General features: G+C 36.7%; 1 protein-coding gene across 3 annotated transcripts in view; it reads right to left on the bottom strand.

Moving 5' to 3' along the window:
* Positions 1-16,989, bottom strand: part of LOC139997821 (dipeptidase 1) — a 235,545-nt gene that overhangs the window by 11,068 nt on the left and 207,488 nt on the right. For all 3 annotated transcript variants that reach the window (XM_072021800.1, XM_072021799.1, XM_072021798.1), the window contains exons 2-4: positions 14,049-14,378; positions 1,339-1,471; positions 878-1,066 (exon numbers count right to left, since the gene is read on the bottom strand). In XM_072021800.1, coding sequence (XP_071877901.1) covers positions 878-1,066; positions 1,339-1,471; positions 14,049-14,378 — 652 coding nt within the window. The remainder of the gene's footprint in view (positions 1-877; positions 1,067-1,338; positions 1,472-14,048; positions 14,379-16,989) is intronic.

Genomic DNA, 16,989 nt, shown 5'->3' on the forward strand with positions numbered 1-16,989 from the left:
ACATAATATACTATGTTTCGTTGAATATTTTTAATTTCATTGTCATTTCAGTGTGAAAAACGTTGAAGTAATTGTTTCAAGAAAAACTCTACACCTTTTCTTTTGTATATCCGTGACCTGGAGAATACGCTGTTACGAAGGGAATAGAATTTAGCGAAAAAACTCGAAATAAGAAGAGGTGCATATTATCGTGTCCTTGAATATAAATTTTCTTTTGGGTTACAAGGTCTAGAAACAAAAGTGTTATAGGTAGATTTCTATCGCCGTTTCTTGTAGCCTTCAGCCAAAGCTACACACCAAAGTTAACTTTTTGGTAATGCCCTTTGCCATAAATATATGCACGTGCTCCCTATCATCCTTCTTCTATTGTAACACTGAAAGAACGAGGATCTGAATCAGCATACGCTATACCTGTACTTATACTTATTCCAATATACTTTTCTATTACAAATTCATCCACTAGTTCCTTTATCGGTCGATCTCAACAAATTAAATTCACCATATTGTACTTTATTAATTATTCGACATTCGTGTGAAACGAATTATCGCTAAAATCACTTGCAAATCATATTGCCTTTAACTGTATATTCTATGTGTTCTTACCAGTTAAGTTATATTCTACCAGTCAACCTCGATACAAAATAAAGTTCCATTGCAAATATTTTTGTATCTAGATTGTTATATACTTATGAGAAATTTCAAGGCAGAGAACGCGTGTAAAGTACAGAAGTATATAAAACGCTCCAACTATAGTACTCGTAATAACATTTATTAGGTAAAGCAAATTTCTGTTCATTTCTCACTTTTTTTTTTTTTAAATTAGGTTCTTAAAAAGATGAATTTACTTAAATATTCACAGTTTATCTATACTACTCACCATCCTCCTCTTCGTCTTCTACCGACGAACTTTTCGCCCACGGTGTGTTACAAGTGTGCGTGAGTGTGAGATACCGTACACCCAATTGATACAGCGTTCTTAAAACAGCTAAACTACTTCCTAGGCTATGTCCACCTTCCACCCCGATCAATGAAGCTATCCTGCCTCTTTCGTGAGCATCTAGAATCTCTGAAAATTAAGTCAGTGATAAAATAAAAATAAAATAAAAAATAAATAAAAATAAAAATACATAATGCGAGGCCAAGTGTAAAGACAAATCTTTCTTGCTAATCATCGTAATTATCTTCGCTATTTCGTTTTTTTCTTTAGTTTCGCGCTTATCACGCCTATTATATTTTTCTTCCTTTCTAACGATTCGTGTGCTTAAGAAACAGAGGGTAGCGAGGGAGCGGTAGAGTTCGGATTTCTGGCTGTTTCGGATAATCGTGAAAGATACTCACCCGTTGAAGATGCAGCGAACTGCATGTGTTGCGAGTACTTCTCTATGAGCCTCTTAATGAGGTCCACCTGCTCCAGAGTCAGCTGGACCGCGTTGAGATGCTGCGACTCGCACGGCACGTAAGCAGCCCAAAACTGTGAACAAGGTACGAGCCGGATTATTCTTTGGTTAATTAGGAACAGCAGAGAAAGAGAGGGAGAAATATCATCGAGGCTAAATACACTTTTGCAAGGAACGTAGGTATGCGAAAAACGAACGAAACTTTTCTCGTTTGAGAAAGTCAAAACTGCGTATTTTCGACACGATATTTCTAATTTCGTTTCTTCGCACGTTTTTAGAACAAAGTAATTCGTTGTTTGAAAGGCACGTAGTGGCTGACGTTGATGTATGATGTCGCTATTATTTTCCTATTTTTGGATGTAATATCTCAGCAATTTCGCTGTTACTCTCTCAGTATTTCGATTTTCATATTTTAAGGTCTGTGGGCGGACTAGGCCCGTGATAGTTGTTGCAAGTTGACTATAGATGTCGCTTCTGGGGGTCTATTGTATTTACTTCCTAATTATTGTGTCGTGGAAGAAGAAAAATATCGGACTACGGGCACCGGGATTCGAACCTGAGTCCTGAACGTTCGTAACCAAAGGCGCTAATCACTGCGCTATTGTCACGGATCGAATTTCTTTTTTAGCACGTGTTACACCAGATGCGATGGTCCTTGCGAGATTTCTCCTGGTCTGGGCGCCAAGACCTACCCATTGTTACACTGACCCGCAACAGGCCTAAGGAGATACCATAAACCGAATCTGTTCAGTTTCATTTCTCTTCGCATAAACATTTTCGGTTTACGGATGATCCTTATGTTTGTTGCACGCTCTTACCTATTACGGAGAAAGCGGGTGTCTGGCGAGATAACAGACTTTTCCCATGAACAAGGATGCCCACGAGCCATATCTGGTTTTCTTTGTCTTTACAACTTCATTTATTATAATGGGCATCGCGGATCATTACCTTCGCTTTTCTAGCGAAAAGTGTGGACGACGAATCCGCGTTCTGAGTTCAAAAGGGCACACCCACACCGAGCTTTCCTCCAGGTCCGGAGTTCTTCTTGTGATCTTTTGTAATAAAAAACCTAACTGTGACAAATAAACTCAATTTTCTACTGAATCTTTTGTAATCACTTAAAAATTACGCGACACTATAGTCGTCCGGTTCTAGTTAATGTCTAGTGGCGGTATTTGTTGTCGAGTTCCGCCACAGGTCTTTTATTTCATTAATATTTTAATATTTTAGAAATATTTTAATTCAACTGTTTTCCACTATACCTTACATTTTAACGTATCACGTTTCTTTGGCTTCTCGATACCATATACTTTTTAATTTTCTTCGTTCTCCCTTGATTTAGTCGTTTAAAAAGCGATTTACATTTTTATATCGATTTTTATATCGTTCGATGACTAACTCGCAAGATCGAGAATATTTTGATAAATTTTTGAATTACCTATATTCCATACGTTGCCTCTTTTATCACGTAATCCATTATATCAGTCAGCTGAGAAAGTTGGGTGAACAGAGTTCGCAACACATTCAACTAAAACGTCTGATGATCGATGGGGAACGTTGCTCGAATTTTGGTTCATTATTGCAGTTTAATAAGATCGTTGTCCATTATTGTACTCCAATTTATTACGTATTACTTTATCCTGCGAAACTGTGACAAATTTTATGAGGGTGGTTCTACGCTCGTGATTCATCGTACCGCAAATATGGTATCACGTAGCGTCCATAAATAATCGTCTGCATGAAAATTCGTTGTAACTTGCGGTTAATCGGACCACAAAGATTGCAACGATATAGTTATGGCAACTGGCGAGGTTCAATTTCGAATAAAAATGAAAATACCAATATGTGAATTTCCCTTTGTCTCTCGTCGTATCTATTTTCTAATTTAATTCGATTTCAAATTTATAATTAATTTTCAGAATTCTTTGAACGTAACGAAACCAGTCGATGAATCCTAGCGAATATCAAAGAATTTTTAATAATATACGACGCAACTTCCTAAGCCTGAAATTTCAGTGACTGTGAAACTTTGAAAGTAGCGATCGATTATTTGCAGTTTTATTGGTTTCACAATTTTTAGATTCATTTCTATAATAAGGTTGAACAATGCGCGATAGAACGTTTTTCACGCGTTCTCCGAAATATCGATTTCCTCTCAGGTTTGATATTTTCGTTGTTTTCGAACAACGCAACGAGTAATGAATTTTTATCGACGAGCGGGAGCTTCGGATTATAAATAATAAATAATAAATAAATAGCAGGTGAAACTCTGTTGCTTTCGTTAAATAATTAAACGAATCGAATCGAAACTTTTGACACGCATATCGAAGTTAAAAAGCAGTTCGATAATTTATCTTCGCCTCTATTTATTTTTACTTTTATTTTCATTTTGATTATTCGCAATCGAAACTCGTCTCGTCCGGGAAAGTAGGAAATTATTTTTCGCGACAGAATAAATTGAATTTGCAGAAAATTGAAGACGAGAGGTTGTCCTGTAAGACGGAAAATGCAAAGCTGAAAGGAGGAACATCGAAAAAAGAAAATTGTTGCGCTGTGGTTACGCGATATACGGAAGATGATGTACTAGAACATAGAACATTTTTTCATTTTCCGTTTTCTCTTACGTATATAGTCTTCGCCTGGGAGCGGAGATTGGTTTCCTTTATGGTTCCTTGTGGCGAACTTCTGTTTTCCTTAGGGAAAAACAAGTGCAACCGGAAACGAATGAATTACACGTTCGTTGAAACTTATTTTCTGATTCAATTTTCGTAATACTCTTCTATCAGCATAGATGGACTCGTAAGAAAATAAAAAATTCGTTCAGCGATGTTAAGAGGATGTTCTGAAATAGAATGTTCTAAAACAGCGTTTTTTTGTGATTTTTTTTTAGAAGGAAAGGAAGATACGAAGTTCTTGAATTTTGAGGTATGGTTTTATATACATTTAACGAATACAAGACAATTTTTTTTAAAGAAAAAAAGAAACTATAACAGATTTCTAAGCCTATTTCATGGGATGCAGTCTTCGATCGGCGGGAAAGATCCACCTCGTAATTCTTGACTGATACAAAAAACCAAAAAAGGATTAAATTATTATATATTTTTCTTCTGGGTGAACTAACTCGAATCTAATGCTTCAATCTAAAGGATATTGTCTTTTTAGTCTGCGGATCTGATCCGTCGTGCCAAGTAATTGGATAACTAATGCGTTTTGGTGGTTGTTAACTCTTGTATTATATCTGTTACTGAATTTGGATATTTCTTCTTTGACCGTGGGTATCTTAAGGTCGCGGTGTATCGTTTCCTTGGTGATATACCAAGGTGCGTCTATTAAGGATCTTAGAGTTTTCGATTGGAATCGTTGGAGAATTTCTATGTTGGAGTTGCTCGCTGTTCCCCATAGTTAGATCCTATAGGTCCAAACAGGTTTTAATATGGCTTTATATAGCATTATTCGTGGAGAACTTGGTCGTCTATTTATGCTGGTCGAGAGGGGTACCGAAAGGTTTGAACTTGTCGCAGGTTGTAGGTTGCACGTAGCAGCGAAATTGCTTTGTCCAGAGTTTGTTTATTACATTATGTGCGTCGTACAGTGTTAATCCTCTGTGGCAAAACAACTATGCGAGGCATCTGCGTATCGCGACGTCCTAAGACGCATATGCCGTGTCACATAGGAGACGCAAGAAATCACGAAATCGATACGTCGCCGGTAATCTCCTCGCGTCGCAGTTCAAACGTTTCACGAATTTTTTTTTTTTTCTTTGCGTTTAATTTACAATCAATTCTCGTAGAGAATTTTAAGTAAATTTATCTGGCGTGGTACTATGACGCGATTAATAAGTGTTTATAGTATGTTTGATTCTACTTGAATCTAGCGCTTAGGTCTAAGGTGTAATGTCTTTTTAGCCTGCGGATCTATTCCGACGCGTCGAGTAGTTGAGTAATTAGTGGGTTTTGGTGGTTGTCAAGTCTTGTGATGTGTCTATTGCTGAATTTGGATATTTCTTCTTTGACTGTGGGTATCTTGAGGTCACGATATATCGTTTCGTTGGTAACGTACCAAGGTGCATCTATTAGGGATCTTAGAGTTTTCGATTGGAATCGTTGGAGAATTTTTATGTTGAAACTACTCGCTGTTCCCCATAGTGGTTGGACCTAAAATGGACAATAGTATTTTCCAATTCTTAGGCTTTACTTCTACTTTTTAATCTCGTTAGATCTAAAGTGCACGATACTTTTCAATTCGTTCGTTATTACGGTAGAACCACGTTCATCTGGACTCCATTTATTCGAACGAAATTCCAGTTAATGTCCGATCAGCCGAACTTTTGCCGGGTCGATTCACTTGTCTGAACGCGAGCCCCTATTATGCGAAGGAAAAATAATGGGTAACGAGGAAAATCGGTGATCTCTTATTAAACGAACTCCAATTACATAAATTACTTGCCCGTCGACAAATTCAGATAAATCGAGTTTTATTCTGATATTACGGACTAATGATATAGTCACGTACAACTTTGACTACTCGGTGTGCAAAGTTGAATTAAAAGATATTAGGTCGTCCGAAAAGTTTCTTTCGTCCTATAAGAAAATAATGGACGCACAACATTTTCCGTTTTATATTATTTTATCGAATTACGTATGATCCATTTTGTTCTATCAAGATAAAAATTACAACGTTCGACAGATTAGATTTCATGTTTGTATTAAAATTTGTATTGCTTGTATCGTAAAAGACGTGTCTGTAAAAGAAAGACACTTTCTAAGCTTAAAGGATATCGAGCGAACTATAAACAATATCGCGAGAAAGCCAAAGTGCTTTCCCGTTGACAGACCCAACAGGCCCAACGATGTATCGTCGGTCCTTCAACTGAGTAGTTTCCCTGCGTGAGCCTGGCCACGAGCGGTTGCGGAACACGCGCGTGGTGGGGCTAAGCAAAAGACAAAGGGATGCTAAGGGAGAAAGACGAATTAACAGTGTTAGTTGAGAAGTCGGAGAGTGTCAGTTAAAAAGTCAAAGAGTGCGAGTTGAGAAGCCAGAGAGTGTGAATCGAGAAGTCAGGGAGATAGTGTTGCTAGAACAGTTGTCGAGAGAATGTGGTCCGCGTAAGAGAGAGCGTTGAATCCGTGGTGACGAGAGTTGCAAATTAACTATCTAGTTGTCTTAATTATAATACGTTATCGTGATTAGTTCGCGTTAAATAGCCATCGTTTCCCGTTTATCTAATATCTATTTAATCCATTTATTGCAAATAAACTAATTGTAGTAAAGATACTAATATTGCAGTTTGTCAGACTCCAGCAAACCTGCTTTATCCTAACGTTATTATTCTCGACAGTTGGTCGTTCGTGTTGTCTCCTAAAACGCGAACTATCTTCAACCGAGTGGAAAACTAAACCGCGAAACATCGTACAATCTCGTTCTCTAAATTCCATCGTAGGTTTCGTAGGTGGGGACACGCGTCGCGATTCCGCTGACGATTCTCAGGATCGTTGGTTGCTGCGACGAATGCTCGGCTGGGTGGCGCGGTAATGGCATATCCAGAGCGAACGTGGCAAAAGGAGAAGAGGAAAAACGAGAAACAGCCGAGCAAGAAGAAAGCCAACCGGCTAGGTAGCTGCTACGTAAAAAGAAGCAGTCAGAAAACCTGGAGAACCGGTAACGAGCTTGCGGTGGAAAACGCTGGCGCAACCCGCAGAGAGGGATGATATCGGGCTTGCTCGTGTTTGTGCAACGTAATATCGGGCCGTTTTCTGTTTCGCCAGCTAGCGCACACTATCGTTGCCGTGTGTTTCATTATGTGTGTCGCGTTACACGGTTACCTTGGCGAAGAAAGCAACGTTTTCTGTGTCATCTCGCGGCAGCCTTGTCTTTCTTAATATTGCCGCTCCCGGGGATATCCGGCTCGCTGCGCTGAAACGTTGCTTGCCGGATTTCAAACGGCTCTCACCGAACGACGAATATTGCGTCGACCGTCTTTCCGATTTCTGCCCTTTGCACGCTATCTCGCGCGAAATTCCAAACGTTCTATGCTAACGTACTCTGTCGTTCGTAAACATCGCGCGGCCATAATTTCCTGGGTTTGTACGAGCGATACCAAATGTTATTAATTAATGGAGAAGTAAATGGGTAGAAGCGATTTCCGATTTTCATCTTCCGCGTACTCTGAAACTGCGAGCGTTTTCTATGCACACCGACGTTCCTAAGTATCGTTCGTATCGATAGTATCGAATATTGATAATTAATGGCAAACTAATTAGAGATTAAGTATCTACTACTTCCTTCGGGTTTCTCTGAAATAACAAACAAATATATCATATAGTATATGTATCTGTAGGACGCGATATGAAATTTAATTAGAATTAATCAGAGGAACGTTTTGTATGTTTCTGCGTAGTTTGACGTTCGAACGAGTCGAGAACAACGTATTTCTTAAATGGTAATGCTCTTTGTTACATAATGAGGTTTAAAAATAAATAAACTTTATCGCGACATAAATATTGTACGACAGCTAACAAGAATAAGAAGAACGTCCGAGTCTCCTGGTTTATAATTTTGCGAACGAATTATACTCTATCATAAATAAACAAGCGTTTGCATTTACTTTAGAGCCGTGATATACAGGTATTTTTCAAGAAATTTTAAAAGAAACCGTACAATTGTCCGGTTTTATTCGTTCTTCTTTGTTAGAATTTAATTTTAAAGTTAAGATTAATAATCTGTGGAAGACACGATGTTTATGTTGAAATAATATTCGGTGATATTTATTAAACAGAACTACAGAACCAAATGTATATAAGCGAGTGATATAATTAACAACGTATGCAGATTGTTGACAGTTGGCCAGTTACTCTCAGACTAGACTTAGGTAGTGACCTATGATCCCTTAAATATTTTGAGCCCCACTCTCTATAAAGTAACGAGTATGACCTGTGTAAGCGTCCTGTTCAAATGCCTGTGTAGGTGTCTGTGTAAGAGTATTTGTGCCTATGCGTGTAATATCGTTGTATTCCAACACAAGTACCAATTATTTTGACTGGTATTGGTATAAGTAGCCTTGATACAAAGTTATTTTCAGTTTGAATACATAAAAACAAAATAAAACTCGTTATGTTATTCTTTTAGTTATCGTTGCGAAAGTCATTACATCATTGCGGAAAGAAAATATAACACGAAGTAGGGATATTGTAATAAAATTGTAAAACCAGTCAATTTCACTGGTGTTGTAATTCTAGTGTTAATTCTCATCTTCGATACGCACATAAATGGGGAAAAATAAGATTCGCGAAGAAGATTAGTAAAATACGTAATCGTACAAGAAGTTTATCCCCAGACCTTAATCCACCCTATAAAACAACCCTCTTTTGGCAAACTGTAGCTTATTATCGCCGATATCTCCCCTATATCTCGCGATAGCTTCAACGTTTTTTCCCCCTCGAGTTGGCTGATCCTCTGAACAGGGATCACCGGCGTCAAACAAAAATTCTGATCGGATTATTTGCGCCGAGGATGTGGTTCCGTAAAACAAGCATAATCCTTTGGTATCGAGGCGATTTATCGGGACAGAATATCAAAGATATGGCGAACCAAACAGATTTAACGTATCGATCAGTCGTTGAATCTGAAGCGCTTGAAGCACGTTTATAAGCTCGATCGTGACTTGCGGTGCAGGCAGCAGGACGTTCGACCTTTCGCGTGTTCAACTTATTCGTACGAAATTGCGATTGGAAACGGAACGTTTCGTAGTTGAAGAGAACAGGTGGTTCGTATACACCGTGGCACGAAAATTTGCAATCGTGCGGCGTTTATCGTTAGTCGTTTGATCGTTTTCTAATCGTAAATAAATTTTGTGACAGCATATGTTGGATTGGTACGTTATAAAATATAAAATAAAGGGATATAAGATTTTTATATATATATTAGGTTGTGCCAGAAGTTTCTTTCGCTTTATGAGGAAATAATAGACACACGACGGTTCTTGTTTTATATTATTTCGTCGAATTATGATTACAGTCAATTTTGTTCTGTTCAGATAAACACCGCGACATTTTATAGACTTGGTTTCAATTTTGTACGAACGTGCACTGTTGTAAAAAATACGTTTGCGAAAGAAAGACATTTTCCGGACAATCTATTATAATATAAAATATTGATATAAAATTTTGACAGTTTGATATTTGTTTAAATTTGAGTTATCTTTTATTTAGGAGGAATTATTTATATGTGTTATATCTAAAAACATTGGAACGTACGGATGCTGCACTAAATCACTTATAGAGGAGGAATTGTCATTAAATCTTGCCAGTTATATAAAAACATTCTATTTGTCGTTGATGAGGTTTAACAGTTTTTATGTAATTTACAACAGTTGAAAGAATAAATGTATATCTTTATATGCTAGTAGTGTTTTTTAAATAATATCCTTGGATGGATACAAATACAATACAATACAAAAATACAATAACAAAAAAGCAAAATTTAGAGAAATTGTGCCACGTGCCATATGTTTGGTACCATATATTTATTTATTACAATATGTGCCCTTTTCTTAGAAAATATTGATCTCAGAACTAAAGTAGATTTTCTCTGTATGTAAAATTACTCTGCCAATTAAAATAATTACTCTTTCTGTGCTCAATGGATGATTAAAATTTGCAAAATGAATATTTAAAATATTGAATAAAACGCTACTGACACGTATAACGTCAAAGGGAAAGTTGTCGATGAAATGTTAACGTACACTATATCGGAAAATTCATAATGAATAGAGGAACACTGAAAAGAACAATGAAAAAAACCGCATCCGGAATACTTAATTGCAAAACCGTTTACCAGAATCTGTATGTCCACTTCATTAAATCCCATTGGACTAATTTCGCTCTAACAGAGGAACCATTACGATGAAACAGCGTTGCAAATAACATTCCATGTCGATTGAAGAGAATAACTTCTATACCCTGCTTACCATTGGATTACCGTGAAATCTTTTCCAGTCTCGTTTGCCTACGCTTTAAAACCTTTCAGAGCTTAAAAGCTGTACGAAAATAAAAAGTAACGCTTTCAGTAATTACTACCAGGTATAATAAAAGCTATCTCGAGAATATTGCTGTATTACACAAAAAGAAAGGAAACTTTCAGCTGGATCGCATCGATAACAGAAAAAGATATTTTCTCCAAATATCCAGTTTCCTCTAAGACACAAATTTTCTTTGGTTCGTCTTTCACTATTAATAAAAGGAAATATACACAGGATATATCGACACACATTTTTACATATTTCTGTGAATACGATTATTTGTAACATACCAAGTACCTTCATTTTTCAACATCTTTCGTAAACCGACAAAACAAAAATTTAATTACGAAAGAATGTTGCAATACAACGATATTACACGCACTCCTGAAATACTCCTGAAATACTCCTGAATAGACACTCGCACAGGCATTTGAACAGGACACTTACATAGATCATACTCGTTACTGTATAGAGAGTGGGGCTCAAAATATTTAAGGGATCATAGGTCACTACCTAAGTCTAGTCTGAGAGTAACTGGCCAACTGTCAACAATCTGCATACGTTGTTAATTATATCACTCGCTTATATACATTTGGTTCTGTAGTTCTGTTTAATAAATATCACCGAATATTATTTCAACATAAACATCGTGTCTTCCACAGATTATTAATCTTAACTTTAAGATTAAATTCTAACAAAGAAGAACGAATAAAAACGGACAATTGTACGGTTTCTTTTAAAATTTCTTGAGAAATACCTGTATATCACGGCTCTAAAGTAAATGCAAACGCTTGTTTATTTATGATAGAGTATAATTCGTTCGCAAAATTATAAACTAGGAGACTCGGACGTTCTTCTTATTCTTGTTAGCTGTCGTACAATATTTATGTCGCGATAAAGTTTATTTATTTTTAAACCTCATTATGTAACAAAGAGCATTACCATTTAAGGAATACGTTGTTCTCGACTCGTTCGAACGTCAAACTACGCAGAAACATACAAAACGTTCCTCTGATTAATTCTAATTAAATTTCATATCGCGTCCTACAGATACATATACTATATGATATATTTGTTTGTTATTTCAGAGAAACCCGAAGGAAGTAGTAGATACTTAATCTCTAATTAGTTTGCCATTAATTATCAATATTCGATACTATCGATACGAACGATACTTAGGACATAAACATAAACATTGTGTCTCCCACAGATTACTAATCTTAACTTTAAGATTAAATTCTAACAACTTACCAAAGTGTAGAAGGGTCCTGCAATCTGTTTATCGAATTCCAATTAACCAGTTTCCTCGTTTTCTACAACTTGCCACACGTTTTTACAATTTTTTAAATTCCCGATCGATCGCTAGATGCTAACACTAGCAATACCGTACAAGTCAAAATCACTGGTTCTACAATTTTATAAATGTGTCGATCCTCGTTTAGGGATCATGGTCCCAGATGTATTAACAATACCAAAAATGTACCACATAACGTGGAATTGCTTCTGTAAGAAAGTAATAAATCAATAAATATAAAAATATTCTTTTATTACGTATTTTTTAAAGCCACCCATTTTGGTTGGTTCTAGTAGTTCTAGTGTTAAACATTATCGATACGTTTCTCTTAAACCGCTTCAGAATTCGATACATAAATATGTGGTACACAAATGTTACATAAAAGTTTCAATTTCTCGTAATTTTACTAGTCGATAGCAGGAGATATTTCTGTCTAACGTCTCATTTCCATAGAATTCGTTTCGTACAACGCGAGATACGTACACAAAGGAAATTTGATGTTTGCAAAGACACGATAAATGTCGTTGAATGATAAAACTAGTACGAAGGGTACATGGGTAACATTTTCGAACAGATACGGACAAGTCGATAAAACTGGCGCGTGTAATCGTCAAATTTTCTAGCAACGCTTTCTTACTCGACAAGCTTCTCATTTCTCAATTATCAATTGAACGAAGGAGATTCTCCTATTCCGATAGAAAGACTTCCAACGTGTAATACAAGCAGCGTAATTAAAATATTTAAATTTATAGTCTTCTGGTTTCATAAGAAGATAGTAACTACAATCTTTAATTATTAATTCATCGTTAAATGGTTACTTTAGCTGAACTTTAATCACATTTAACATACAGTCGGTATAAATCAAGTACCAAAGTGTACGCATTCGTTTGCAACAAATATCTTTTCTAATTTCTATATACATTTTCAGATTATAAATATTCCAGTATAATCGCGATTACCTGTCTCGTTACAATGCTAATAAAATTTTTAAACGTTTTATACAGCACGTACGATATGAACGTAAAAGTTTTGCATGGTAAGCGTTCAACTACTATCGAAACTGTGTGCAAGCAAAATCGTTCGCGTGAGATGGAGGAAGTTTGGAAAAACTGTTCTGCACCGAGCCAGATCGGCCCTGCAAAGAGACTGCTGATTAATTACAACGTTCCTTCTAGTTGTCCAAATAAACAACTAAACGAATTTCATGGGGTGGCTGGCCGACTTGTTTTATTATTCCCTTCTTTTGCCTACGTTTCACGTAAGTTTTCCAGTTCACAGAGAAATATGCGCGAACGTGCTGCGAAAATATTTCTCCTTTAATTTTCCTTAATTCCTTGGTTACGTGGCTGAAAGCATGTTGCTGGGTAAATCTGTACGCTTGTACACAACGTGTACGCGTGTTTGTGCACCATGGTCGAGCGTGACGAGTTTCCAAGGCTTTGTGACGTTAATCGATGCATTCAACTCGTCCCAGACGAGTAACCCGAAGTAACCCCTGTGTTTAACTATATGGTAAACACCGATTTATTCTTCAGACACCTTGCTATTTTTAAGCTTTGATATTTTTAAGTATGGAGCAAGGGAACTGGTTGATCGGGTAATAGAAGAGTCGAACTTTAAACTTAAATTCTCTTCCCTATTCGTTTATTGGTATGTTTGTTGATATTTATTTGTTTACATATTTATTTATTTACCGCTTCGAGAGTTTAATTCTCGAATCTTTTTTTTTCCAGATAATTCACTCGAAAGAAGTGAACAGAAACGAACGTTTGAGCGGATCCGCAAAGACTAACATCATCCTTATCACGCGTCTCTTTAATTTCAGCCGCGTAAAATTATTTCGATCAACTTTCACGAATCACGCGTTAAATCGATGTGTTAATGCGTCGATATGTTACGAATCGGATTCTTTCATTGTGTCAATAACAGTCGCTTCGTTTAATCAAATTGTTTCAAAAATACACCAAACCGAAGCAGATAATATACGCAGAATGGAGCAGGCAAGAGACACGAACAGTTCGGTCCCTGAAACGCTCAAAATTAAATACCTAACGTAATATCACAGTGGCTACGAAATTATCGAACTTAATTTTCCAACTAAGCGTATTTTAATCAGGTTCTACGTTTCATTTTCACAGTATGAAATTTTCGATAGTCACACGAGACTGCTACAAAACGATACAAAATTCAACGTGCTTGGACCTAATCAATTAGGTCTGTTCTTCGAACGCCATAATAGACGCAATGGTGTGCAAATATCTTTCGTAGCCATTATTAACATCATCGTAATTATTAACCACCGTCGATGGATAATCGGGCTATTTGTAATTAAGATAATTACCTGACCGCCGACCATGCCTTGACGTAGCCTAACCAAGTCAGTTTGACTCCAGGCGCTCTTGCTCCAAGGCGCGACCTGTCGTAGATCTTTGTCGAAATCGAATTCGGCCAGTTGGTTGTGAACGAAGTTTCTAATGTTCCAGGGCAGATCATTGTGGCCGTCGATCAAAGGCACCTCGGAAAGAACCTGCCGCACGGTCTCCAACCTTTCCTTGGGCGATGTCAGGTGTGCAGTCTCGCCATCGGCTGGTCGTGGGCCAACTTTCCCGACCCAGCTTCCGATTGACAGTATGATCACGCTTGCTGTCCAGACACCGCTCTGACCGCCACACTGGAACACCGGTTCGATTATCGGTGGTTAGTCGGCAATTATCGAAGAACGTTCCAACAACTGCGATAATAGTAAGTTAGCTCGGAGGTTGTGGAATTCCGTGGACGGAGGAAAATATTTGAATGTTTGATTCATTCCCGGTCAGAGGAATGTTGGAGCTTTTGGTGTCGGATGATTAATAGATCGCGAATAATCTATAGAAATTCGTATGTTTTTTTCAGTACGATTAGAAATTGAGAATTTAAGCTGTGAAAAAGGAATTTGTGTCAGCTGTAAAATATCGTAACTTTGGATGCGTTATACATTTTTATATTAGGTTGTCCGAGAAGTGTTTCTCTTTTACAGACACGTTTTATACAACAACGCATCTTTATACAAACGTGAGAACTAATCTGTCGAACGTTGTGATCTTTATCTTTATCATACGTAATTCGGTAAAATAATATAAAACGAAAACTGTTGTGCGTCTATTATTTCCTTATAAAACGAAAGAAACTTTTCGGACGACCTAATACATCGTATGCACTCTATTTCTTCACCTTTAAGTTTCTCGTAAATGCATGAAAATTCGCAACGACAGATGTTTGTGCATTTATAGGCTGCGACTTAAATACGTAAGAATGTAAAGCAAATTTTATTGTGTTTTGTATCGTTTGTAGTATTATAAGTATCGAACTAAGCGAAATATAGCTATGCGGCAGTGTATAGATTAAGTAACGTATATGTATAATGTACAGAGAAACGAAGATATATATGTTTAAGCGTTAGTATTAGATATAAGATGAGATACGTGTGTTTGGGATGGCAGTTTGGATAAGCGTGGGTCTTTGGATGCTCCAATTAAATTATGAGAACGAGTGAGAGTCGGAAATATGTAAGCCAAGTCCTTTTTCTAGGCTGTGAAGTCGATAAATAAATAAATAAATAAATAAATGAATATATATATGTATATATGTATGTCGGAGATGAAAGGACACCGGAGCCTTTCTTTCTTGGGTTAATTGCCGAAATAAAAGTAAAGGAACATTAAGGTTACACTTAGAATTCATATTAAAATAGTTTTAGATTTATTAAATAAACGATTTCCAGGATCTTCGTCGATATACATTTGCACGCGTCTCTTTGTCTCACCATCTTCCACCCCACACTGCCAACGGAACAGTTACGTTCGTCTGTTTTTCGAGACGCCGCGCACACATATTTCTTCAACACACTCATATTCACATACGTGTGTCATTATACGCTGCCAATCTAGTTTATCACACAAAATTATAAGTCGGAGATGAAGGGACGCCGGAACCTTTCTTTCGGAATGTTTGGAAACGTCCCCAATACTTTAATCCAGACTTTTTGCTATAGTCGTACTTAAAGAATAAAACTGAGAAATAGCTGTTTACGAGTCAAGACAATTATGATTATCCGAGATTTATGACAGTGGGCTTGGGCTCGAAGTGACATAACGGGTCACTGAACGTGGCCACGGGCACGGGAGGGACGTGTACCTAACAAAGATATAAAGTAATTAAATAACTCTCCTTAAAAACAGGGATTGACCCGAGGAATACGGAGAGGAGTATATAAGGGCAGTTCCACTTGGACGAGGTTCAATTCGACAAGTTCGACTAGCCCAGTGAACACGTACATCGAGTTGCTGATCGCAATCGTCATCCCGTTGACCGTGCATTCGTTATCGAACCTAAATTCATCGTCGTAGATATCACGATCACGTAGTCATCGGTATCATTTGTTAACTTATGTAACACATTGCCATAAATAAAATTCATCTGGTATAAGACAACTATGGACAACTCGCAGCAAGACTCGTTACACGCCCCGTTTTCAAAGGACATCGCGACATGTATATTATAATATTTAAAAATTGAACAAATATTTGTCGTTGTTCCATTGATCGTTGAACTGTATTTTTGACAATTTTTATAAAATTTAAAGAAGTTGAAAGAACAAATGTATACTTTTCTATGCTATCTGCAAGTTGTATTTTTTAAGAAAATCATTAAATGGAACACATACGATGTAATAGAATAACAAATACAATAGCAAAAGAGCGAAACGTGGCCAATTAAAACTATTACGCTTTCTGCCCTTAATAAATATATACATTATAGTACTTAAAAATGAAAGAAATATTTATTTAAATTCTATCTCTTTAGTCGTACATAGGGAAACCTGAACTCGCATAAACATTCACAGTGAATAAATAATACTGAAACAATCCGAACGTCAAAAATAATTGGAGATGATGTTAAGAAGAATATTGCAAAGGCTGAAGAAAAAAAAAATACAATTTTTGAAGATTGAAAATTTCAGATACATGGAAAACTGTTAAATACAATATATGAAAATATAGGTTTAAAGATATAGAATTTTTGCAAATCTAAAGATATTAAAAACCTTTATATCGAAGGTATTTGATTAAATCACGTAGTAGAAATTGAAGAAGAAGATTAAACGACATACTTATTGATATCACGTTTCTTACATATGTGTGTATATAACGCGTGTGAAAAATGTGAATATTTTCGAAGTTACGGAGGCTGAAAGTTTCCCAGTTACCGAATGAACGAGTACATATATAGCTATGTAGACACAT

Source organism: Bombus fervidus, chromosome 2, assembly GCF_041682495.2.
Source record: "Bombus fervidus isolate BK054 chromosome 2, iyBomFerv1, whole genome shotgun sequence".
Lineage (NCBI taxonomy): Eukaryota > Metazoa > Arthropoda > Insecta > Hymenoptera > Apidae > Bombus > Bombus fervidus.